The sequence below is a fragment of the Syngnathus leptorhynchus genome, chromosome 18 (genome assembly GCF_054491065.1).
Source record: "Syngnathus leptorhynchus isolate UIUO chromosome 18, UIUO_Slep, whole genome shotgun sequence".
Classification (NCBI taxonomy): domain Eukaryota; kingdom Metazoa; phylum Chordata; class Actinopteri; order Syngnathiformes; family Syngnathidae; genus Syngnathus; species Syngnathus leptorhynchus.
Window position 1 is genome coordinate 5376256 of NC_141212.1, and position 27266 is coordinate 5403521.

The 27266-nt window shown below is 38.7% G+C and overlaps 2 protein-coding genes across 6 annotated transcripts; one reads left to right on the forward strand and one right to left on the reverse strand.

Annotated features, from left to right (window-relative positions):
• The first annotated feature begins 1123 nt into the window (after positions 1-1123).
• Positions 1124-19594, forward strand: snap25a (synaptosome associated protein 25a). Of its 2 annotated transcripts, XM_085937955.1 has the most exons (8): positions 1124-1138; positions 9625-9768; positions 10471-10512; positions 12360-12408; positions 15409-15526; positions 18371-18490; positions 18641-18785; positions 19237-19594. In XM_085937955.1, the coding sequence occupies exons 2-8, from the start codon at positions 9697-9699 to the stop codon at positions 19303-19305; spliced, it is 615 nt and encodes a 204-aa protein (XP_085794081.1). In that variant the 5' UTR covers positions 1124-1138; positions 9625-9696; the 3' UTR covers positions 19306-19594. The 2 variants fall into 2 exon arrangements, with proteins under 2 accessions (XP_085794081.1, XP_085794082.1); XM_085937956.1 differs by lacking the exons at positions 1124-1138; positions 9625-9768 and adding an exon at positions 10323-10395.
• Positions 14722-26912, reverse strand: LOC147042590 (saccharopine dehydrogenase-like oxidoreductase). Of its 4 annotated transcripts, none has more exons than XM_085937954.1 (13): positions 26706-26912; positions 26340-26452; positions 26164-26244; positions 25953-26082; positions 25755-25804; positions 25373-25503; positions 25049-25166; positions 23879-23998; positions 23741-23797; positions 23341-23452; positions 23067-23148; positions 22846-22975; positions 14722-14790 (listed from the first exon to the last, which is right to left on the reverse strand). In XM_085937954.1, exons 1-12 carry the CDS (start codon positions 26899-26901, stop codon positions 22861-22863), a joined length of 1305 nt encoding a protein of 434 aa, XP_085794080.1. In that variant the 5' UTR covers positions 26902-26912; the 3' UTR covers positions 14722-14790; positions 22846-22860. The 4 variants fall into 4 exon arrangements, with proteins under 4 accessions (XP_085794080.1, XP_085794079.1, XP_085794078.1 ...); XM_085937953.1 differs by lacking the exon at positions 14722-14790 and adding an exon at positions 21758-21968; XM_085937952.1 differs by lacking the exon at positions 14722-14790 and adding an exon at positions 21758-21971.
• Between the last annotated feature and the right edge of the window lie 354 nt (positions 26913-27266).

A 27266-nucleotide genomic window follows, 5' to 3' on the forward strand; every position in this document is an offset into this window, starting at 1 on the left:
TTTCTTCTCTTCTAGTTCCTCTCTCCAAATTGATTTTTCATGCTGTGTTATCATAACCATTAATTTAAAAGACAGGCTCACTTCAGAGCAATTGAAGACACATTTGTTATGGTGCCAAGCAGTGACAGCCACTGGAGAAGCCAAGAGGGGAGCAGGACACCGCCTCGCGGTCGAGTCCACATTCAAAAATCAATATAGTGTTGATGAACTGAGCAAAAAAAAAAAAAATATCGCGGGTGCAATTCTGTGTGCTTTTATAATACATTCTTGGACATTGTTTTTTATTAGCAGGTATGAGAGCAGAGCCATGTTTTTATGTTGTCACTCCATAGAAGTCTTTATCCCTCAATGGGGATGACCTTTCCTTCCAGCCCTGATGTGTGGTGTGACAAGATGGAGCTGACTGAAGCAACTAAGAAAAACTGTCTAGGCAGAATCAAAGTCTACTGAACTTTTTGGATATACGACCTGGTTCAACTTTTATTCTATCAAAATATTTCTCCAAAATATTGTTTACAATACAATACACTGCTATTTTATTTGAAAAAAATACCTATTAGTGTTGTTTTTATGATGTTTTGGAACAAATTGTTAGTATCTCCATTTATTTCTAGAGAGAAGGTTGATTTGATGTATGAATCAATTGCGTGATGGATTATGGAATGAATGAACTCATAAATCAAGGTACTCAAATAAGTTATATCTGAACTTAAGTATAGCAACAACATATTTGTGTGACTGGTTGAGTATGCAAGTGTACTTAATGACATGTCCCATATGTCTATATTATGGATGTCTCTCGTTGAAGATGCTCGGTGCATCTACTCCCCTAAAGATAAAAATGTATTTAAAAAAAAAAAAAACCCATCAAATTTTCCCTTTTAAAAGCTACTGCTGCTGACGTCAGAAGCTCCGCCATCTTTGACGAGAACTGCACCGCTTCCCCTCATTGAAGAAGTGAGGAAGACTCGGCGCAGCGCCTTTGCAGCATCGCCGTCACAGCGTGAACACACACAAACACACGCACACACACGCGCACACAGACAGAGGGGTGGGGGGCTGCTGGTCCCAAAAAAAGAAAAGAAAAGCGAACGCATTTCCTCCAGAGCTGACTGCAGGCCGACGACAACAAGCTCGGGTAAGTCTGCTCCCGTTTTTTTTTTTTTCTTTTCTTCGCAAAACAGTTTGCGCATTGGATGTCAATTGGTAATTATCCGTTTGTGATTGAACAGCAGTGATTGATGACGGAACTAAGATGTATTTATGATCGATTTCTCTTATTTTAGCGTTTGAGGAACAAAAAAAGTGCATAACCTCCCGAGTGCAAAACGCGCAGTGAGTTCAATGGATGCGGTGCGCAATAATGCGTCGATGCAATGTGGGCGTTTTCGCTCTTTCAGCACCTTGGATAGCGACGCATGATTGAAAACCGGAGAGGAGGCACGCCGCAAATGTGTGACAAATATTTCAAGTGTCCATATGCTGACCAGATGTCATATCATTCCTACGGTTGTCTATATAGGAACGCATCAAGATGGTGCCTTTTTATTTTTTTGAATCAGAAAAGAGAACAAGGAGATTATATAGCGCACACAAGGTGATTGCGGTGAAGGTGCAATAGTAAAGTGCGCCATGATGAAGTTGATGGGAGAAGGGTAGCCCGTATAAACACAAAGGAGGGGGGCAAAGGTGGGTGGAGGAGCTCCGAATGCGTGTGCGCCGTGACACCCTTGACGCTTGTCGCCATCAATGAGACCGCCACGCGTGTTCCGTCAATCACGGAGGGTGCGATCGTCAATTAACGTTCTGCGGGTTGAGATGCGTGAGGCACGCACGAAAAAAAAAAAAAGAAGAATCGCTGCATGTACGTCACATCTCTTAAGTTATGGGTCACCCGTGGGCCACTGTTGCGTTTATAGGGTGCGCAATAGGTGTTGATCAGGGTGCGCCCCTGCAGAATGGATGGATGGATGGATGGATGGATGGATGGATGGATGGATGGATGGATGGATGGATGGATGGATGGATGGATGGATGGATGGATGGATGGATGGATGGATGGATGGATGGATGGATGGATGGTGGAAAGATAGATAGATAGATAGATAGATAGATAGATAGATAGATAGATAGATAGATAGATAGATAGATAGATAGATAGATAGATAGATAGATAGATAGATAGATAGATAGATAGATAGATAGATAGATACATACATACATAGATACATAGATACATAGATACATAGATACATAGATACACAGAGAGATACATACATAGATACGTGGATAGATACATAGGTAGATGCTGTTTTATATTTCTTACCCTTATGTGAGTCTTGTGTATAATGGTGAAGGCCCCTTTTTAGGGGCCGCTAAATTGTTTGAATCCGATTCAGATATTTTCAACAAATAGAAATGATTTATCACATCAAGTCATATCACCTTAGTAAGAATGGCATTTTTGGTCCGGCTCCTACTGTATTGATTATGGAAGTGAGAGGTTGTCCATTGGGTAAGCAGATGTCGTGACTGGCTGATTGAATGTTTGACACTGTAGTGGTTCATGTGGTCTGTGGCTGTGGGGTAAAAACAGTGTGTTGATGTCGCACTCGCTTAGCATCTTAGCATCCAAACATGTCCCTACGGTCCTAAGAGGACGCCCTAACCCGAGGGGGCTGCTGTGGTTGTCATGACTGCGATATGCAGCGTTTGAACTGCAGGGAGAGCAAGAGTAGGGTGGGAGGGGTGATGGGAGGAGTGTGGACCTATTGAGCACATTGAGAAAGGGGCTGCTTGCCAGATGATTTGTGACTCACTGATATCATCGCCGCGGGTTCGTTTCTCAGAAACACTCTGGTACTGTTACACGCTTACTGTACTGCTGCTGAAATGAAGCCCGTAGAAACAAAATGATGGATAGTGGTCAATAGAAGCTGACTGCGTAGCTGCAATGCCTTTTTGGTGCAGGCTGGTGAATATTTTATGACATGCAATACAATTATGTTTCCTGTTGTGGGTGGATGCGAGGGCAGATGGGTTGCTTCAAAATGTAGCGACAAATATAAACAGTAAAACAAGTGAATAATCACTTTAAAAAAGTGTGGTTGGAATATAAGAATAGTAAGACTGTAAAAAAAAAAAAAAAACCGCTTATATGCATGTTGTATTAAAAAGGCCATAATATTAGGTACTGCTGCTCAATTGAATAAAATACAATATTTCACTGTTACCTTCACCCAAGTTGGTTGTTGTTAGTCTTTACAAAAAAATATATTCCGCAGATTTGAATGAAAGTTGGGTGGTTCGCAGAGCTGTCTGAATCGATCGATTAATCGGCAAGTAACCGATTATGAAATGAATCGACTAATATGACTGAAAGACATCCATCCATCTAGTTGCTATAGCATCTATTCCCAACCAGGATGCCATAATACCAAAGATAAACAGGTGTACCACCAGAATTTTTTTGTGTGATTCATGTCATTTTACAGGCTTGAGCAGCTGCCTGAAAAATATCTGTGCACATTCCTGAATAAACCTGTTGTTGTTAGTCATACTAGGATGACTCATGGCTTTCTGGAAATAGATTAGTTGAGTGTTCAATTAAACTCCCTCAGATCATCATTTCAGTTTGTTTTTTTTGGCAATGTGCTGTGAGATATTTCTTTTGCAAAATGGGTGCTTTGGCGCACTAAATTTTGAGAAACGCTGTTCTATACTACCTGCACTCACTGAGGTTACTGTATATCTAATTTGAGACGAAAAAATTTTGTATTCTAGACATGTAAACTCCATACAGGAGGATCTAAATTGAGATTCGAGCATTGAATCTCAGAACTATGAGGCAGATATAGTAAACACTAGCGCACCGTGCTGTCTGTCGAGAGAGAAAAAAGACAAGTTGCTTTGAAACCTAGGCAGAGGTCAGCGTTTCATCGGTTGCCGTTCCAGTCTATTGCTGTAAAAGCAGTTTTCATACAGCTATTAAATTGCATTAGATGCGCAGTGTAAGTAAATTATTAATTGTAAGAGTTACTTGTCATTGATTCTTTTGCATTCCACTGGCGAGACCAAAAGAGCTATTGTTTTTCTTTTTACATAATCAATACAATATTTTATTTTTACTCCTGACGCACGGAAAGTAGCAAATAGGTGTTTGGCAATATTGATGCTCGAGATGAAAATCAATTTTAAATCATTTTAAGTGCCCTTGTGTAAAGAACTTGAGCACTGGCCACTTTTTTAAAGTGCTGCGGTTGAGTTTAGAAAGTCCAAATTCTTTTTCTTTTTGAAGACATTTTCAAGAGTCTGAACAACAGCTGAGAAGCTGCAAAACTGTCCAGTCTGGATGAAAGACAGTTTTTTGTTTTTTTTTGTGTCTTGTGTCCAGTCAGCCCTCCGAGGACAGACTCTCAGTCTCTCGCAGACACTCTCGGCATGTAAACAAAAACAGAGAAACAAAATGGCTGCTCCCAAGGTACCGGAACTGCAGTGGTGTGAAGAGAGGAACACATCTGAGCCTGTTAGGATAACATTCTACTTGTCTAGAATTATTTTTCTTATTCACAGACGACAACAAGATCCATTCGCTCTCGCCGGTAGCAAAAGAGCTGCTGTGACTGTCAGTCACATCATCAAGTATTCAAATATTAAATGATGAGTAATATTCCAATTCATGCATTCTGACTTAGACTTAACATTAATATTCAAAATATTTTCAATCCCATGACTGGGTTTGTCTGGGGGGGCTTCCCAATGCACCCGTTTGAGGCCCATCTAATGTGATGTCATCCGATTTTTCTGTCGTTTCTCCAGCTTTGCTTAGAAATTTTATTCCAACAAATTGCCAAATGTTAAAATTCAACAGTAACAAAGAAACATTATAATTAAAAAAATATTATTATTATTGCGTCTGGTTATTGATTATATTTAAAACAGAATTCACAGCCCTAACCCTAACCCTAATTTGATATTTTTAAGTGTGTTTGTTGAGTATGGTGTCCCCTGAAGAAACTTTTTAATGTCTGTTTTTATGACTTCTCAAATATCTAACAGGCTCTAAAGGGGCCTGGCTACTTGAAGGTCAGGAATTAAATCGTCCAGTTGAGTTGTGATATAAATTGCGTGATTATAGATTATTTCTTGCTTCTTTTTTTTTTTTTTGCTCACGTCAAAATAATTTGTGTTTTATCATCTTCCCCAGCTGCATCAGAGGAGTAATGGAAGGCATCAATATCGATTGAGGCATTACGGATTGATTTTTTTAATGCTAAGGCTTTTCTAAAACATCAGGAAATCTGACAAAGTGTCGAGGCATTGCTTGGAACGTTTTCTATTTACAGATAACGTATGCGGAGCAGTTTGCATGTCTCTCCTCGGACTTTCACGATATTGAAAAACAAAAGCAGTCGTGCAGATTGCAGACATGAACAGAAATTGCTCAAGTGGTTTTTGAACATGTGCTAATCTGGGCCACATTCCCTTAGACCATAGGTGTCAAACCCAAGGCCCGTGGGCTAGATACGGCCCACCACGTCATTTTATGTGGCCCACGAAAACAAATTCTGCATTGACTTCACGTGTCAATACTAAAACTGCTAATTATTTTCACTTTTAAAAACTACAGATATTGCTAGCAATCTTTTGAAAATATTTGAACAGTTGAATAGCCAATAATGAGCCAGAGAGAATCAGAAATGAAAAAGGATGTTAAAATTAGAATGGTACTTATTTTGTAATGATGATATTTGTACTTCGGAGCAGATTATTTTTATTTCTACAACCATCCAAGAATACACTGTATATTAGCGTAAAAGGTCTAAATTGATCACAAAATTGATACTTCTCTCTGCTGTACCAATCATCTATGACTGTGTGTCAGTGCAGCGAATATGAGATGGGGATTCAGGGGCTCTTGGGTCAATAATGCATGGCGGTCTCTGTCTAGCAGCCCGCTGAGATGCCGGCCAAGCACTTCATGCTAGTGCCTCTCTGGAGAGAGAAAGCTCTAGGTGAAGTGACACTGAGGTGTATTGTGTCATATCACATCACGGTTATTAGTCAGGCTTGTAAATATAGCATTGCGTTAATATTATATGTTGACATAATGCGCAGTAACAAATGCGTTTGACACAAAGCACTTAGGTGAGGTGTGTTACTGATTATGTAAGCACCCCGAAATATTCAATAGATATGAATTATTGTAATGCAATCACATTTGACTTTCACATTGAGTATTTTATTGCTTTGTGATTCGGGTGATATTAATTCATTTTGAAAATAGATGAGTCAAGGACAAAGTCAGATTTACAATGTGGTCTGGTTTACAAGTAGTTGATTATGAAATAATAATAGAGTACAACAGGGAGGTAAATGATAAAGCCAGTATTGTACAATGTAATTAGACAGGCACTATGTTGGTACCATGGGTGGAATTAAAGGCATATTCATATGTAAAAATGATTGTTCCCATGGTGACCATGCGACTCCAGAAGTCATAAAAACACTCGATGGATGGATAAACGGATGTACCTATAAACCTCAGATGTTGTTGTTTTTTTTCTGCTTTTTTTTTTTTATTGGCTGTAGGTAGTATTGCTGAAGTGATTATTTCAAACCCTGCGTAAGGATGGGTGCAGTGCTCAGCCTTAATCCAATAATTGCCTTAAAGCGTCAGGTCCTCAGCGCACATGCTATAAATCACTTTTACAGGCCCTTCTTCGGTGTCGTAAATTAAATCCCGCCGCTAATCAGCAAACCGCACCCCGACATCCTCGTTGAAGCAACATGGCACTAATGATGTGGGTGAACACACACACACACACACACACATGCACAACATGCTCCAATAGCTTTGTGTACTTACAACTCAGGTTATGTATTTTAATAAAAGTGAGCATGATTTCTTCCCTTGAAGTGTCTGGCGCTTTATTGCCTCACTGTTGACTTGGGTTCACCTTGGTTACCATTGATTGCCATGAATCTGCGTAATCTGTGCTTTGTGAAGCCGGGTGATGACTCAAGGGGAGCAGTGCGTCACCTTTTGTTTTGGACACACAGGCGCACACTGCACTTGACAGATTTTTTGTGACGTGATTAAAAGGGTCAATAATATTCATTTCATTGATGAGATTTCAGTACAATAACTATTTATTTCATTCTATGAGGTTGAATGACTCGAATTTTTGTTTTTGTGCTAATAAAAGCTGAGTTGAAGTCACAGATTTTACAGCAGTTCCCAATATTTTGGGAGATATAAAAGAACCAAATGACAAATGTTGATTTTGTGGAAAGGTTTTTGTTAAATGCACAGATTAGCATTAGCTGACAGCATGTGTGATGTTTATTTTATTTTATTTTTTTTGGGGGGGGGGACAAATGAATTGAAATGAACTGATTTGATGCCAGACATGTCGAAAATTCAAAAGATAAATAAAGACAATATATGCATAAATATCCGCACAAGAGAAGTTCCAGTGCCGGGAAAGAACTGCTGAGGAAGGCTACGGTGCAAAATGTGACGCTTGTAATTGAGCCAATAAAGTAAAAGGTCAATGTAGACTGTTAAAAATTAATTGCTCGAATTCGGTTACATAAAGCAGGAGGGAGGCGATAATCCGTCTCCCCGCGGCAAGTGACTCCGAAGTCTGCTGTAAATCGTCCTCGATTTAGATGCCAAGCACTTTTGAGGTTTATGTAAGCCAACATGGCTGCTGTTGGCGAGCGACGCAGCAGTGCGAGAGGAAAGGCGAGAACGAGGGAAAGAAATTAGGGCATGGGGAGAGCTGAAATATCAGAAATAGTTCCACATACAAACCGTCTACGGGTTAATGGATTTATGTGTGATTTAAAGGAGGCTCCGATGTCTCATCATGAAATGTGACTCAAATGCAACACTAATGGATGGCTTTTGTGCGATGGGGGCTTTAATGAGTCACACCCTGCTATGTTGTGATATCAGTGACTGTACACATGATCGTTATATGTGCTTGTGAAATCTCCGGATTTAAAATGGAATGGAAAGAGTGCGTCCTCGTTCCTATGTCGACAACGTAATAGAAGTTTGAACGCAAGTCTGTCACCAATATTTGCTAACAAAGTAGTAAATATTACATCAGAGGTGTCAAACTTGTTTTTTGTCGCGGGCCGCATCGTAGTCATCGTCATTATGGTTGTCAATGTCTTCTATATACAGTCTAGGCTAAAAAAGTAAAAACTGTTCAAATATTTGACGAAAGGTAATAAAAATTGGAAGCAATATCTCTATTTATATATCTATAAGTGAAAACATTTTGTAATTTTAGTCATGACACAAAGTCGATGCCACATTTGTCTTAACGGGCTACACAAAATGATGTGGCGGGCCATATCTGGGCCCCCGGGCCTTGAGTTTGACACCAATGTATTACATCAAATGTGGATGAATGGAATGAAAATAAGTAAGCTTCCTTTCATCTGCATATACAGTAAATGTACTTTGTGCAAGAAAAGAGCAACTAACACAAATTGGACTGATGCATAATCATTGGGCAATTAGCAATTGCACACACATCTGTGATATGAGTGCTCATTGTGGCTAGTCCTTCCATTTCTGGTTAACCTCAGTACATCTGAGCATTGCGAACTGTGGCAAGCAAGCATAGAGACTGGATGCACTTGATGATGATCTGACTTTAATAAGTGCAGTGAGCCTACTTAACTGCAACTATAAGGTAACTGTCATGTTTTGACCCTCATCAGTGTAAATGTCAGTGGTTGTTAAGGTTTTTATCATTGCAAAAATTATTTGGCTCTCCAAGTACCGTATTTTCTGGACTATAAAACGCACCGGACTATAAGGCACACCTTCAATGAATGGCCCATTTTAAAACTGTGTCCTTATATAAGGCGCACCGGACTATAAGGCGCATCATTAATGCATCATGTCAGATTTTTAATCCAAATCAAATCATTCTCCATTTTATCTTTTTTATTTCAACTTCAGACGCAACAAATTACTTTATAATCACAAAATAATGATCCATAGTCTTTTTGATTCATGATTCATAGTCTTCAGTGGGCCACTTATGATTGATTTCATGACACAATGCTTCGGGCCAGGTTCAATTTTGGAATTTGGTCCGTATATAAGGCGCACCGGACTATAAGGCGCGCTGTCGGCTTTTGAGAAAATTTGGGGTTTTTAGGTGCGCCTTATAGTCCGGGAAGTACTACCAATTTTGACCAACATTTAAAAATAGTAGCATAGTAGGTCTAAGTTCAGATTTAAAGTAGGAATACACTGTTTTTATGGACACTAAAAATATTTAGACAATTAGGTTCACATTTAAATGCGTCACACTTTTGAGCTGAACAAATCACATTGACATGAGCATATTGACCAAATATGCATTCATGTAAATGTAGCCAATAATGGAGTGAATGTGAGTGTGAAAGATTGTCTGTCTCTGTGTGCCTAACTAGTCCATGCTGTAGTTTGCTTTTCACCCAAAGTCAACATTCAAAATGAATATTCATATTTGGGTTAAGTCAATTTTATGAACAGCCATCATCGGTTTGATCTCACATCTGTAGAGTCAGTGGATTCAGCTGCTTACAATAACAATTTTGTCTTTCTTTCAGCTTGTCCCGGATTCCCTCTAGGATCTATTCTTCCCTGTTGGAGACCCTCTCCACCCCCCACACCCAACAGCCATGGCTGATGACACGGACATGCGCAATGAGCTGTCAGACATGCAACAACGTGCTGACCAGCTCGCCGATGAGGTGAGACCGAGCATTTATTATGTCTTAGGCACCAAACTTCCGAATTGGGAGACGACGTTCTACTTTGAGATACGAGCCAAAATTTGAGATCAGACTGACCTGATTGTAAGGTTCATAAAGGTGATAACACTAACAAAACACAAGCAAAGGTCCACCAATGTCATCAACCTAAGTAGGTCAACCAGCGTTGCCATGGCAATGCCATATCATATTTCTCTCACCAAATGTTCCGATCTTGATTATATGACACGACTGGACAAAATTTCTGTTTTTTTGCCATGAAAGATCGAGAATGATTTTACGGGTCAGATATTCATGTATGCGCTTGACCTTGTGAGTGTCTAAATGTGGGTGTTTGTTTCATCATAACAAGAAAAGCCTCAGAGAAAACCTGGAGCAGGTCACCGCTCTCCCACATTCACATATGACTCACACTGACAAACATGGGCAGAATATTGAACATTCCCGACAAAATGGTGGAATCATCACAATGACCAGTTTCGGCTCAAGTTGCTTTCGCATAGTCTGAGGAAAGGTCTATTTTCACATACCAGCCTACATCAGTCCATTTTTTTTTTGTTGATGTTGATCAACAGGGTGAAACGGCTGATGTTTATTTATGCAATTGTAGGTGGAGAACAATATTGCAGCATACTGAGGGATAAATTCAATTCTATTAATTTTTCTTTTCTCCTCCCACAGTCACTGGAGAGCACCCGTCGTATGTTGCAGCTGGTGGAAGAGGTAAAACTATCTGTTTGTTCCCACACCAAAGTGTTTCTGCTTGAGTTAACATACGACAGCTTGAGGCAGTAAATCCATAAACTGTCTTTTAATTGTTTTCTCATTAGGAAAAATAAGCATACGTGCGTAGAGTTAAGTGCTTATGCAACATTCATGGCCAGTAAATGACACTGTGGCAAATTAGGAGGAAAGGACAAGGAGTTACCTAAGGCAGATGTGGATGAATAAAGAGGGAAGAGGGAAGGATAAATGAGGAGATATAAAGAGCATCATAAATAGAAAGGAAGAGCTGACAAGTCGCCAATGCGGATCTCAAGGTCATATTGATCGTCGGTCTAATTATGACTAGCGTCTGACATAAGAATTCAGACCAAGTCACACATTTTGTTCTTTTTATCATCTTGTCAATTGGGCCCCCGCTGAAATATGCAAGTGGTCCAGATAATTGGCTATTTTTTGATTTTGACAGGATTTTCTTCCACATTCATGTCTGTTTTCCATGGAGACCATATAGTGGATCTCTATTGGTGTTTTCTGCGGAATTATTTGGGTTTTTGACGACCCCCTGAGATAGTCTTGGCCCAAATCAAGGATGAAAATCTAGCTCAGTCACTGCCAGGAAGACAAGTATGCTTTCTTTTCAAAGCGCTGATTCCGTTTTTTTTTTAAAGTGTATGAACAGTTATGACATTATTGATTTATGGGGAAAAACCTTGCCTATCACTACTTACTTGTTCTGGAAATGCAAGCTAACACTACTCATAACGTTTTATTGGATTCTACAGTAGGATAATAAATTGATAGCTTTCCAGAGCTGGATGTTAAAATTACTATCATTGGAGGCAAGGGGTCATTAAGTTGCAGCACAACAAAATGCTAATCTCCGCACCAGATCTTAAAATGTGCAAGAAGATTACAGCCATTTCTTTGCCTGCTTGGGATCATGATGACTTCTCATTTCGGGTGTTCCCCCGAGAGACACATTTCAACTACCTTGGGATTTCTCCTAGCTGTAGACATACTGAATTACAGAATAATTTATACGCCAGCCTTTCTTATTACTCCCTTCTCGCCTCTCAAACGTCAATGTGGCTTTCGTCCCAAATTGCTGAGGATGCAGCTGGAGGGGGTTGCGTTCATGCATGTTAGATTACTTGTGTGTGGAAACACCGACACAGTATAATCGCATTTATGCCTATCAGGCCGAGCCAGGTGCCGCATACCGGTACGATGTTGCGGGATTTCTAAGAAGCAGGCAGAAAGCAGGATTGCGGACAATTGGGTTTCAGTATCCTCCCTTCCAGCACCTACAAAGCAAGCCTAACCTAATTTTATGTTTCCTGTTATGACCTTTCACCCGCACGATGGAAATTTTACATTTCTCCAGCATAACATACTGATGGAATGTGATGATGAAATATAATATATATAATAATAACTCCAACATCACTTTTCACTATAATCATAAGCTCGACAGTTGATTACAAGTAGACTCTGGTTACCATGGTAACGCTTACAAGCTGTCAATCAAGTCATTCTTACTCCCCAGTCGTCCAAGTAAAAGCATGTCAAAATTGTTCAATTTAAGACGAATGATTGGTGAGTTTCCTCGGAAGAAATAGCCATCGTACAAAATTGGCAATTTTCTAGCTTGCACAAAAAAAATGGCAAAGAAAAATGGTGAGAAGCAGTGAGGTGAAAATAGAATGTGGGAATAGCTTATGGCAGCAAAAATCTTTCAGTTCCCATTAACTTTCCCACTTGATATAGCCTCATTACTTATCTCTACTCCATTTATTTTTTCCCTCCTTTCCAAATCATGCTGCCTACCTGCTTCTGGGGACTAGAGCAAAGATGCCGGCATTAGGACTTTGGTCATGTTGGACGAACAAGGAGGTAAGTATGGAAATGGAAAAAACGGTGATGAAATGTGAGGTCATGCAGACGCAAAAATGGGAAAATTCTGTAACTATAGTCACATATAGGAACACATCAAGTAATATTGTTCTTCATGTGCGAGAAAATATTGTTGACTTGTGCCAAAGATTTACTGTTTTATACATGATGGCTTGATTTGTTTAAATGTACAGAAGCTTGGAGCTGCCAAAATGGAGTAAAAAGTATTTTTGTCTAGCAAATATGTTTGAACTACGTCAGTGGGATATGCGCATGCTGAAGTAAATAGTCTGGTGCATTATGGGGAAAAAATGACGAACAAAAATTATGCACTACAGCCATAATAAAACAAAACAAAAACATACAAATAAAACATTTTACTCAGTTATTTTTATTTTATTTTATAATGTAGGTCAAATGCTTAAAACAAAATACGTTTTTACTCAAGTCAATACCTCGTGGCATTATGGGTAAATAAAATGCTAATTTTTAGCATTATTTGCTAGTTTGTATGTTCAAACGTACTCCCCGGTCAAAAATAATTTACTCCTAATTGGCAGCTCCATGCTTTTGTATAAATAAAAATCCAAAGTAATTGAATTTCTCCATATTTTACATGATATTTCCAAGGGGTTTTGTTTTTCATGGTTTGTTTGACATTTCTTTGCATTAAGGAATTGTAATTTCCAGCTTCTTTCAACCTTTGTTTCCTTTCAGCAATTCTATTTTAATGTTTTTGTTGCTATTTGCAGGAGCTTTTTGCTTATTTCCATTTGCCTACACCGACAGCAGCTGGTATCTTGAAAGTGCCAAACGGCTAAAACACGTTTATACGAGCCAACCACCACAGTGACGAAAACCTGTGTCTTAACTTGATTTGGTGTCAGGATGACTTAAAACGGGCATATCAGATGAATTTGTTTCACAATCTAACTAAAGTACAAAATTCTTTGTGGTTTTGGTTCATTGACATTCCAGAATTGAAAAAAAAAAAAAGAACTATTGAAAAGATACGATCGATTTAGCTGGTAATGACAAAATATTCCGCCACCATTCACTGCTTTGTAAAATCCCTGGTTACGATATATTCACCTTGCTTCAGGGCATCTAGAATAATGTGAAAGAATGTGAAAGTATGTCTTAGCTCTGGTATGCAGAAGGACCTGAAAGGCACTTAAAACATTTTATATGTCCTGAGAAAGACCATGAATTGCATTTTGGTCCTCTTGACCCCTCTATTTGTGTCAGCATTCACCCACGGGATTGCAAAACAGCGGCCGACAGAACGGCTTTCATTTACGCTGCCTGTAACACTCTTTAACGAGCATCACATGCTCTGCGCTGTTACAAATCAAAACACTGAATCATTTAACAACGCTAACCGGGATAGGCTCCTAGCACATCCGGGACCTTAATGAGGACAAGCACTAAAGAAAAATAGACGGATGGAATATACTGCATACTGTATGTCTGTGTACCAACCGGGGATTTTACAAATCTGAATATAGTTAATTGATGAATATGCTCCATAATTCATAAAATGTCTTTAATCACTAGTCAGGCTGGAAAGTCTTTGCTATGAATAGTCTCCAAACCGCCATCCACATCAGCATGAGCAAGGCCTTGAAATCCATAAATGCGCTATATACAGTATACATTAAAAAACACTTGAAGGCAGTTTTGGATTTTTAGTGAAGGGTCCCCTAAGATTATCCCATTGTAACAGCAAAATTCTGTATATTACAGAATAGTAGTAGTAAAATATAGTAGGGCTGTCACTATTGAATGTTTTTAGAATCGATTATTCTACCGATTAATCGAATACTATAATCTAATTGAGTTCTATAATATATAAAATTTGATTTTGAATTAAAAGTGGATTACAAAACCGCTGCCCTATTTACTGATGTTTATTATGTATTGTTTAGTGCTAAAAAACACCAAACAGATTACTGGTGTGATTATTGTTTTCCCGACGTTTGCAAATGTCTTGTTTTGATTAAATACAGAATAAAATCTGTCATGAATGATGACAACAATTATTATTAAATACTGTTGAGAGGCTGTATTGAGAGGATGTGGCCAAATGTAAGTAAAAAAAAAGATCTCTAAATGATTACTTGATAATAAAATAGTTGTCGATTATTAGTCGATTATTACTTTATTAATTGTTGATTAATCAATTCATTTCGACAGGCAAAACTTGCTGCAAGATTTTGGAGTGTCTATGGGAACTTTTTTCCATTTATGCAGGAGATCTTAATGAGGATGAAGTCAAGTTCAGCTGTTCCTTACCTTTTTTTAGAATTATGACTGAAAAGCCTCGAACATCCACGTGGAGCCCAGAATCCGTCTGCCTGTGCTGTGCCCCCCGATCAATTTCTGCAGATTTAAAAATAGAAGGGTGCAATATGGCCGTTAGATTACTTTTACAAACAAATTGCTTCATTTATCATCAGTGAGGATCTTCTAACTCTAATCAAGAATTCCGACCCAATCAATACATTCAGTGCCCCTCCCCTATAATAGATCCAATATAGTACACACATTAACCCAACTGATTCAGTTGCTGCTCATCATAAATCATATATGTGTCAATCAGCCAATGACATTCATTCCACTACTGTCATCCCTTTGTCCTGACCAGAGCAACTCGATCGTGTTGAAGATGGCATGAACCATATCAACCAAGACATGAAGGAAGCCGAGAAAAATTTAAAAGATTTAGGGAAATGCTGTGGGCTTTTCATATGTCCATGTAACAAGTAGGTACTGACAACGTGCCTCAAAGGTTGTCGCATATGTGGTGGCGTCCAGTTTTTCCTCTTATTATTTTTTTAATTTTTTTTTATTTTGAATTTTTTTTTTGTTCCTAGTTTCTTTCGTCACAGTGAGTGTCTGAAGTTATTGTCTTCTCTCCTTTGTCTTCTCTCTCTTGCTCTCTCTCCCTATCTCCTCGTGCTTCATTGTGTGGGGGATAAATGACTTGCGTTTAATCAGAACAACTGGAGCGCATCGAGGAGGGAATGGACCAAATCAATAAGGACATGAAGGATGCAGAAAAGAATTTGAACGATCTAGGGAAATTCTGTGGTCTTTGCTCCTGTCCATGTAACAAGTAGGTGCTGCTTGCCTGCCTGCCTTGCCTGCCTGCCTTTACAAAAAAAAAAATTATGAATTCCTTCATAAGAAACACTGAAACCGCTGGCATGAATTACGGCCGTCTACTAATAGTCTGCTCTGCTCCAGCTGCAAAAAGGCATCAGTGGCTTCCATATTCATACGCACGGGAGGTCAATTTTGAAGACACATTCAGTTGATTTAATATCACTATCAGTCAAAACTCAAGATAATTCAACATAATTCAGCACATATCTGCATATACTTGTGAAGAGCCATTTGTCAGATGAGCACGTTAGCTGCCTTTCAGAAGTAAAACCCGAAAAGCAAGAAAAAGATTTTTGGAACTGCTAACCCAGAGGCAAAGTTCCCCAAAATGCAAAGGACAGTACTTCTCCTCATATGCATGATCTTTACCAACACAACACTACTCAAATATTCACAAGATGCTCACCTTTTTTGCAGGCAATAAAAACATTTTTGCCCCCCTTTTAACAACCCGACCCACCCACTACTACTTCTAGAATGACACGGAATGACTTGCGAGCATGACCCTTGGAATGCTCATGCATGCTTGGCAATGCAACTCACACTAGCATTGCTGCACGTGATGATGCTAAGATTATGACATTGATGATGATGATGTACATTTATACAATACACTTTTATTTTTATAGGCCTTCCATAAATACCTTTTTCGTATTAAAGCGCAATTAAAAAAAAACATCACATAAATAACAATACAAGAAAAAATATCACATCAAACTGGCAATAATACAAACATAACAACTAAGTAAATTTGTGGTTTGTATAGAATATACAAAATGATACGTTTGGGGAGGAAATTGATTTGAAAGAGGATCATTGGCGGCGCTAGGGTTTTTCCTGGGGGGGCTAAGTATATCTCAGGGCATCTGTAAAAAAAAACAATTATATTCTTCCAAAAATACTGCTAAAAGTTTGACTTGTTCTCAACAGGGGAAAGATGAAAATGTAGAAGGAAAAAAAAATCCACTATTTGAACAAAAATATCATTATGCCTGACTATTACAAATACAGAACCTTGACAGCTATAATTGCTTCCACTCTACTGGAAAGAGTTTTCAGGAGATTGTCTTTGGGAAATGATTGTTCATTCAACCAAAATAACATTTGTGACATTAAAGATTTTGGTCAAGAGGACCTAGCTCTTATTTTTGGGGGGGGGGGGGGTTGAAATAGAGGTTCAAAAGTTCATTCATTCCAAACTCATCCAACCATGCCTTTATAGAGCTTGCTTTGTGCACTGGTGCACATGGATACTGGAACAACAAAAACAAGGTTCTTCCTCAAACTGTTTCCAGAACTGCCTGAGATGTGAATTAATTAATAATCAACTAATTATGACACAGGTCACAGTACTTTAGTTCAGAAAATGGAAACTTTTTTTTATCATGGTCAATAATATTACAAGAAAGAAAAAAAAAACTAAAATACTTTGAACACACAGAATGAAACATAAAGTAAAAACAGATCTACGCAGTTACCAGACACTAAAAGCGACACTAGCATCTGTATTTGTTCTGTAAAAGCGTTAACTGATGCTGGGTTGTTTTAATAATACGTTGGGATTCCGATTATCTCCATGCCATCGGTGATAACATTTTGTTTGGCGTTTTTAATAGCTGGTGTTTTATTTTGCCACATTGCTAATCCAATCAGCTCAACTCAATTGCCGTGAATCTGATTTATAAACGGCCGTTAAGGGCATCCATTTGACAGTAGAGAAGAAGCCGGTGCATCTTGGAATAAAATAAGAAGATGAAGAAAAGCAGACAGATGGGGGAACAACAAGTACAAAAAGAAATCGTGTGTCAGCAGGGATTGGCAGCTAACCGAAGCCTTGACTCAGTCCAGTTCTATTAATAAAAGTCAAGTAGGAGGCTGAGCATTCGCCCTCCCGCTTACTAAAACAATACTTTTAGTCGAAGACAACCAAGGCACTGAGGCTAAAATAATTAATATGCACATTACTTGGCCAGATCCAGCCCACCATATAATTCTAAGCAAATACAGACTGCCTTCTGTTTTTTTTTTTGCTAACTATTCATTCTTTTTATTTGAATGGAAAATCTGTACAAACTTTTTATCATTTTAACCGGTTATACAAGCCATTAATGTTTAGAAAATGATGACAATTTAAGAGCTAGCTTTATTGTGATGGCCTTCTGTCTATTGAAGCGTAACAACAAATTTCCCCACTGATGGTGGATCTTGTTAGCACAGCTCTATTTGTCGGGTACACACTTCCTGTTCGGATAGCCATGATATCATTATCGCACCCCTCACTGGTAATTCAGCACAGCTTTTCCAAAGGCGATAGAAGAGAAAACAGCGTTGACTGAGGTCGGATTGTATCGGGGGGTGTGAGTTCCACGAATAGTACACGGAACATCACGTGTTACTATGTTGACCTTCAGTTTATTTGTTTCTTGTTTTTATTTTCTAGTCTGTTCATCCCTCCTCTAATGATGTGACGGTCTTGTACGCTCTATGTTGTTCGTCTCCCAGGAGCTCGTCTCCTCTGTTATCTGTCACATTGGGACTTGTGTAAAAAGAAGCTTGCACCTTCCAAACCCTACCAATCCATGCTTGCTATGCTTTGCTTGATTTAGTCTAGTCTCCACTATTGCATGAAATCAACTAATTTGATATTGACCGATACATATAACCACCCTCAAAGCCACGGCTCCTCTATGTTGGTTGAATGAACAAATGGGAAGCCGGCCTGGTTGAGGGAGTTGATGGCGCGGTTTATTAGAATGTTTGGTAACTGTTCTTCTTCATCGCCTTTGGTGGCCAGGATGAAGAGTGGTGCCAGCAAGGCCTGGGGGAACAATCAGGATGGGGTAGTGGCCAGTCAGCCAGCCCGAGTTGTGGATGAGCGTGAACAGATGGCCATCAGTGGAGGCTTCATTCGCAGGTAAAAATTCCAGAACATGTCCTCTACCATAGTTCGCATTTACGATATGAATATTTATAGCATGTATTTAATAAATTGATCTTGAGATTGAAGAGCAGTAGGGTACCAAAATTTCAGATCACATATATGTCCATTTTTTTTTGTTCTCAGGGTAACAGATGATGCCCGGGAAAACGAGATGGACGAGAACCTGGAGCAGGTGGGTGGTATCATTGGAAACTTGCGCCACATGGCTGTGGACATGGGCAACGAGATCGACACTCAGAACCGCCAGATCGACAGGATCATGGATAAGGTAAAGAAAACACATTGGAGGAAAATACATTTTCCCCAATTACTTGGATATCATCAATTATGATCTATAATAATGTATCTTCACGAATCAATTTTGTTTCTTTACAATTCCTAATCTTAGCCATTACCTCCAATATCATTACCGTATTTTTTTAGACTATGAGGCATACTTGAAATTCTTGACTTTTCTCAAAAATCAACAGTGCTACTAATAGAATGTAAAATATAACATAATATACGACATACGATACGAGACACGATACAAGACAAGAAAAGATAAAAATATAAAAGTATATAGTGTTTCTAAATATATACGTTTCATATATAAGTAAATATAATTATAAGAGTACACTTTATAATCCGATGCACCTTATGGTATAAAAAATACGGTAACTCATACGGGCCTACCTTTATAGATCTTGATTTGCGCACTCCTCTTTACACTCACCCAGGCTGATTCCAACAAGACCAGGATCGATGAGGCCAACCAGAGGGCCACAAAGATGCTGGGCAGTGGCTAAACACCCTGTCCCCCCCCCACCCCACCCAGCATGACCCGTCCCCGGTGTACGGCGCCGCACGTCATCAGACGCCGGACATGCTTTCAATATGATATTGACCTTCTCGGTTTGCACACATGCACATATCACCTCCCCATTGTAAATGTCGTTCTGTGTGTTGTTTGTCGAGCTTTTTCAAGATGATTGTCCTCGTAAAATGATCATTTCTTATACTCCGTACATCATTCTTTCCAAAGGTTGTATATAGTGCTGAGTTAATGGCGCTCTGGCTCACCTGTGAAGTTTTTATTCTCTAGACACACACATATATATATGTATATATATATATATATATATATATATATATATATATACATATATATATGTATATATATATATATATATATATATATATATATATTTATATATATATATATATATATATATACATATATATATATATAAAAGAATGCGATACAAGCTGTTTGTTCTGATTCTTCCTTTTTTTCAGTATCTCAGTATTGTCTAAGTGAAGCGGTTTCATGAAGGCTATTGTGATGCTCCTTATTTTAATGTTTTGTCCCAGTAAAAGGGAGACGGATGATAAGTCATGATTAGCTGATTTGAAGAAGATTGCAAACAGCTCTTAACAATCATAAAAAGGAAGTCACTGGTCCATTGTCCATCATTGCAATCATACTGAGTTTACTGTTTAGACAATGTGCAACTAGATTCTCTGTAGCTGTATTAGGCATTTGCATTCCAAGTGATGTGAATTGTGCGTTCTCTGCATGACAAATGGTAGATTTTAGTCTTCTAAATAAAACCTGTCTGAAAAAAAAATATCTATAAAAAATAATAACACGGCAGTAGCGACTTGACAAAACGCATGCTCAGTATTAGGACACAGTTGATCGTTCCATTCTTCCCTGCAAGTTTGCAATAGTGCCACTTTTTTCTGTCTTGATATATTTACCGACTGTGACCATCTTGTTGTAAAATAATGCAAAAGGGAACAAAAAAGTGAGACGAGGATGACAAAACAAAGATCTGTGGTCGTATTGCAAAAAATAAATAAATAAAAAAAAGACCTGTTTTCTAAACAATTATGCAGTTTCGTGATGAGGATGTTGATAAAGTGCTGAAAGAGGAGGACTGGTTGTGTACTGTAACATAGGTTTTGGATGCTCTGAAAAAAAAATAATAAACGTTTGCAATGTAAAGCAAAGGCGCACATTTCTGAGAGACCTTACTTTTATAAAAAGACTGTACCTGTAAGTTTATTCTCCCGTGTGGTTTGTTATTGGTATAAAAAAAAATAACAATGTTCATGATAACTATACACTGAATCCAAAAAAAAGAAAACAAAGGGTTTTTTGTTGCTTCTGTACTTTTAGAGCTATGCATACCAAATCTCCGAAATGTCCCTTAGAGTAAGGTGATAAAATACCCAAACCTGAATGACACAATAGATTCAACTGTGAGATTGATGTCCTCAACGCATGTTATATTAAAAAAAAAAAAAAAAAAAAACTCCCTCTCTGTATCTTGTCAGTGTGTAAAGTGGTGGACATTTTGTAGCTAGCTGAATTGATTAAAAGTAATCAACCCTGCTTGTACCTGTCTTTGTCTTTATTGCTTTTAAACGATATCTCGATTCAATTCTTAAAATCAGTACTACTAGATAAATGAATTTTTTTTTTTTTTAAAACAAAAAAATACATATTATGGACGTGAGACTAAAGCATTAATGTCAAGTGGGTCATTGCACTGTTTGTGCGAGCGTGAAGTGTGAGTGGGAAAATAACACCTCATTCCACTGGAGGGAGGACAAGCCTAAAAAAAAAAAAGTCAGACGATGAAACAGCAGCACAACAGAAGATTCAAGGAGGAGGAGAATGCTCGAATAAAGCCTGTAATAAGGCACAAGCAAACACACTCCAATGTTCAATATCTGAATAGACAAATATGGGAATATACAAGACTTCCAAATTTCCAGGAAGCAAATATTCTAAAATTAGCATCATAAGGAGCTTCTTTGGATAACTTAGTGGTGCTGGTAAACATGATTCCCTCTCAATCAGGAAAACTTGGGATTCTTGTTTATCCTGAAATTAAGGATCGTCAAATATTTCTTTCTAAATGTCTGATTAAGTGCTTACTGCCTTCTACTCAGGAGGTGTTGGAGTTTCATATTCGGTTTCAGGGCCAATAAGCGATTGCAAAAGTGCTGGTTGGCAGATGAGGGACGATAGTGAGCTTTCCAAAGTGAGAGGAGGAAATCACGAAAAGCAGCACGGCCGCAATGGCGGACTGTCGGCAGGCGGTAAGGGTGGGGCTGTTCTCTGCTCCGCCCTGGGGAACCACCGCAATCTCTCACCCTCGCACCAACACCGCAGTTGCTAATCACACAAGCGATGTGACGCAGGAACTACACTACTGACATGTTCTGTTTTCACAACCAGAGTTTGGATTGTTTATTGGAGTGGTGGTGACAGCTGGGGGGGGATGGGAAGCAGATGTGATGGGGAAATGGCTCACAGGGGTGACTGCAAGTGTTTCCTTCTAATGATTGCGGCCTCAGCCCAATGGGTGTAGAAAGTGAAAATCTCAAGAGGGATTCCGAGGTGACCGGCTGTCACTCCATATACCGCCTCTGCATCCTCAGAGGCATGAAATGACCTCTACTGTCAAGACAGAATGTGAAGAGTCATTGTTCATCATTGGGGGAACATGGTGAAATGCTGACACTCCCTGGCAGCAAAGGTGAACTACAACCAAAAACATTTTCCCCTTCAAAAATAAAACACAAATGTGGATAATGTGTGATATTTTCTATAGCAATTAGTTATATAATGTACATTTATATAAATATATATTTTTTTTACGTTATATTCCAAAATGTTGATTTTTTTTTAACTTCCTTTTGACCAAAACTTCTATATACTGAAAAAGACAAAAGTTGAAGCAGTCTTCATTGGATAGCCACAATATCGTTGTTTGATACATGATATATATTGGAATCCCCCCCAAAAAAATTACGTTCATCTAGCCATTGATGGTTAAAGAGAGGAAGCCATTTTAAATTCTGCAAATAAATAAACTTGTAGTATACATTTGTTATTTTTTTTATTCTAATCTCCAAATGCTTTTCCATTGTTGAAATTACAACATTATGATTCGTAGATATTTTCAGTCATGCATAACAATGGTACGTATATAGTTGTTGATTTAATTATTATTTACTGTTTTCCAGCATTATTGCAACATTTTCCACAATGAACTCAACTATATCTCAAAACAACTGGAGAGAAATCCCTACAGCAAAGCAATTTAGAACCTGGTTGATGATCTTAGTGCTTCTCAATTTTTCTTCTTTGATTAAAATCTTATTTTTAATTGCCAGTCTTGTATTTCTACCTAAAGTGCTTGGAGAGAAAAAAAAAAAAGCCTGCAAAAGCACAACTGTCTCTAGTACTCCCTTTGAGTGCATTCTGTCACTTCCAAGATTATCATTTATAGCTCCAATGCACTTCGCAATAGATCAAGTGGAACACTCACAAACAATGGAGGAGCTTATGCTTTAGTGGCTTCTTCGTAGTGTCTCACAGAGAACTTGAAGCCATGGTTATGAAGGCGGTCAATGAGACTGGTTTTGTGGAAGGCACTTCCTGGTGTGTACACTCCACCCCTGTTGAGTCGGAGACAAAAATTGCAGAGAAGACATCAGAGGAGGTATTTTCAGAAGATGAGATACGTAGTGTGAAGGCGATATAACTGACCTTCTGGGAAGGGAGTATTTTTCTTTCAGCACTGTTACTGCTGCCTGTACCATAGCAATCACTGTGGCCACATAACCAGGTTCTAAAAAAAAAATTCAATCAATTGTGAATGCAAGTGCAATTCATTTAAAACACCTACAAACAAAAATGATTTTGAATTATCAAATAACGAGCGGGAGCCGAGATTCAAACCCGCCACCAAAAATTCCGCTATTTTGTGATATCATTTACAACCTGCTGGTAATGGAGGAACACATGAGTGCTGCACGCCTACCTGCTCCCATGATCTCAGTGCAGATCTTGGCATTGGGCGGGCCCTGGGAAGGATCTGTACCCTCGGAGTATCCCTCTCCGAAAAATGTCATGTTGAAGCAGGTGTCTTCAATCTGGTTGGTGAGAATCCAACGTGAGAGACAAAATACAAGCGACTCAACTAGATCAATTTACATTGCACAACCTGACTTAAAATCTATATCACAAATATTATATAAATATTTTAAACCCAAACTATCAACAATGATCTTTCCTTCGTTCGGTTGTGTCAGAACTACTCATGGCTTACAGGTTATAGTACTGGTCAAACTTTTGGATGCACAACTGTATTAACTAACAAAGAAGAAGCATATATATTAATAAATTAATTTAATTGGTGCATTGATAAATTCAATTCTTACCTGTTTAATTGTTGGACCGGCCTTACTGAACATTCCAAAGGAAAAAAACCTTGGAAACTTTGGAAAAAGGCAAGACACCAAACATCAACACAAAATGTCCTGTTGGGTGATAACGTAATGATGCAATGATGTCTGTACCATGGTGAGAAGTTTCCTGCCCAGGCGGAATTTGACCATGATCCAGAAGAGCAGTCCGCCGCAAAGGAGCTTGGCAACTGAGCAGACACCACCTATCCCGACATATGCACAATATTGGATCTGTCGGGGGAGGATGATGAGGGGTTGGGAGGAAGAAAAAATAAATAAAAGGGTAATTGGAGGGCAGAATTAGGAATGAGTATTGGCCAGAACACACAGGTGCCATTTAGTCAAGCAGTTGGGATTCTGGTTTTCTCTCGGGTGGTCCAGATTTATCTCCAAAGCTTTTTAGAACATTAATGATTAGACGAATCATCCAGTGACTCACTTTCATTGTGAGATTGCATGGCACTCTACAGAGTGATGATGACTCACTCCGGGTGACTTATATCATATTTCCAGTACGGTAGATACTAAACCAAAATAGTCCAGTAACAGTAAAAATGAAAATCCTGGGCTCCCTCGCAAGTAAAATCAGTTGAATAATGAAAGGCAGTCACATGACCAATACATACTAAATATCCAAGATATTACTGACCAAACCAGTAATTAAATTTGTGCATTTTCTGCACGTCATTTGAAATAATGTTACGTTTTAAATAAATCTATGCAAATTTAAAATGTTTCTTGAACCCCGTTCATCAAAAAATTAAGTGACAGATTACTCAATTATCAAATCTTTTTTTTTGCAACCCTAAATCCATTTTTTTCTAAAGCTTTAATGTCTGCAGTGTTCACATGAATAAAAAAAGTGAGTATTCTTTATTTATTCTTTTCCCATCATAGGAACTTGAATGCTGATGCTGGAAAATGCAGCAATACCCAAGCACAAGATTCTTCATAACGTCGCTTATTTGCTGCCTCATGTAAGGCACGCCAAATTATTGATTAGAAGGAAATGTAATTTCCGAGCCTCTGGCTTAGCGCGCATTATCAACAATATAATGAGAAACATTCACATTTCAAGGGCGGTTGGGGTAATGACAACATTTGGCAAATGGTCTCAGAAAAGGGAGAATTTGATACAATCACAATATTGCACAATTTATGTGGAGTCCAAATGCATCCTGCATTTCTATTCCTCAATCATAATAAATCTTCTTCACATATTCCGGTTTTGCAAATTCCAACCATCAAAAATCATGGATGAGAATTGACATGAATACTTACTGGTGACCGACATTCCTCCTGGTAAAGGAAACGCTGTGTTCTCTTCACTACAGACGGGTCCGAACCCATAAAAGGGATGGTGTACTGCATTATCTCTTTGCTATAAAACAAAAAACCTCTATACACACACACACACACACACACACACACACACACACACACACACACACACACACACACACGCACACACGCACACACACAAGATCAGTGTACTCATTCCTAAACACGTAATGTCATTCAGTAAACATGTCTGGTGTTTTACATGAAACCTTGAAGTAAACACATGTCAGTCTTTTCATAAACACGCTTAAGCACATAACTTACCTCTGGCGAACTTTGGGTCCTACGACAGGAAGCGGTTTGTGGCCAAACTTCCTCCTCAGCCGGCGAAGGGAGCTACTATCCGCGAAGCCGTGCACAGCCGACTGCCAAGTAGCATCATGACCGCATGAGCCCTGAAAAGGTAAACAGCACTGTAGTGAGCTGATCTTTTTCCATTTGGACAAGATTTCTTCCCAAAATAACCTTAATTGACAGATGTCAATGATATTGGTGCTTTGAAATTTGAAAAACTTTTGTACTTTTATTTACTGAAATTAAAATGTTGTCACGAGCATTGATTAAGATGCTAGGCAACGCTATTCCACTATACTTCAAGCAAATGCATTTTTTCCTTTACTATTGAAGACAATTTAATGAACATTACCTCAGGTCCACTGCTTATTGTTAGGAAGCTCTCCACTGCTGTCAGCGTCCCTTAAATCAAGACAGTAAACAAGAATTCAATAAATAATTCAATCAACAATAATAAGTAATTTTGCCAAACAAAAGTTGGTATAAAAAGAGTTCTTTATTTTTGCACTTATGGGACTTCTGTGGGTCCACTGTACCAAACATGTCTAACCTTTAAAGTGGCTCTGAGTATAGAGAATTCCCAAGTCTGCTGGTATGGAGTCAAAGCCGCAGCTTCCAATTACGTACACCCCTTTGTCCAATGCCTTACTGTGATACTCCAGCTGCATGCGCTCCAGAAACTACAGAGACATTTTTTTTTTAAGACACAATACCATTAGTATCTGTGTTCACATAATTAGAGAAATGAATGTTTCTTTTACCTGAGGCTCTCCACAAATGTCAATGTAGTGAGATCCATTCTCCACGCATGCAGCGACCACCGGCTCGCCATAAAACCTGTACTGAAGCAATGACACAGACAACATCAGTGCATCAATCCAAATTTCAACTGTTTGTTTTGATTCATATCGCAATAACAGCAGCATTTAATACTTACCGGACCCACACAGTTGAGAATAACCAGAGCCTGTTGGCACATCACGGCCAGAGATTCTTTGCTGGACACATCTGCTATGATGATGTCAATGTCTGTGCTCAATTCGGGCATGGCTGAAAATGAAGATATCTTTATTGTAGAGATAAACATGAGCATTGTTATCAAATTTTCTTCTGCAATGAAATCTGTTTACATGTTGTTTATGGAAATTTACATGAGTAGTTTGTCATTGCATACTTTTACTCAATAAATTATTTAAAGGACAGCTTTCTACTTTTACTTGAGTTATATTGTTGTAAAGTAATAGTACTCTTATTTGAGTTTTGATTATTTTGGTTACGGACCTTTAACTATGTGTATACCTACCCAGCCTGTTGGCGGCCTGCTCGAGCATCCCCTTGAGACGTTGTCCACTTCTGCCGGCCACGGCCCATTTTAGACGGTTGTCTGGAGTGCTGTCGGCGGCGTAGCGAGCTACTTCTTCAACTACAAACTTGCCAGTGAAGCCCGAAGCACCAAAAACTACGATGTGATAAGGTCTGCTGGATGTCACCGCCTCCATTGCGTACGTGTGCAAAGTGACTCCGGGTAACGTTACTTCCGGCCATGATTTATGCAGATTTATTAACAACTATGGTGAAAACACCACATACTAGTGAAATAAATGTGCTAAAAAATATTTTAAAAATTATAGTAACTATTTTTACCATGCTGTTGCAGTCTGAGACGTCAAACATGGATATGCTCCATTCGAGGAAGGTCGGAACTATAACATTGGAATTATCCAACTCGGACTTTCCCATTTCCGACCCAAAACAAAGAAGGCTGATTCCAACATAATTGTAGTTTCGTTATTTCGTTTAACACAACACATTTTGACCTCCAGAAAACCTTCTTTTCCTTTTCCTTAACTCATATGAATAAAGA

Coding starts and splice junctions, on each gene's coding strand:
- snap25a (XM_085937955.1), top strand. CDS start 9,697: ATGGCTGATGACACGGACATGCGCAATGAGCTGTCAGACATGCAACAA. Junction 9,769..10,470: donor CTGACCAGCTCGCCGATGAG/GTGAGACCGAGC, acceptor CTCCTCCCACAG/TCACTGGAGAGCACCCGTCG. Junction 10,513..12,359: donor TGTTGCAGCTGGTGGAAGAG/GTAAAACTATCT, acceptor TCTGGGGACTAG/AGCAAAGATGCCGGCATTAG.
- LOC147042590 (XM_085937954.1), bottom strand. CDS start 26,901: ATGGAGGCGGTGACATCCAGCAGACCTTATCACATCGTAGTTTTTGGT. Junction 26,453..26,705: donor GCAGGCCGCCAACAGGCTGG/GTAGGTATACAC, acceptor CTTCATTTTCAG/CCATGCCCGAATTGAGCACA. Junction 25,167..25,372: donor GGACCCAAAGTTCGCCAGAG/GTAAGTTATGTG, acceptor GTGTGTGTATAG/AGGTTTTTTGTTTTATAGCA.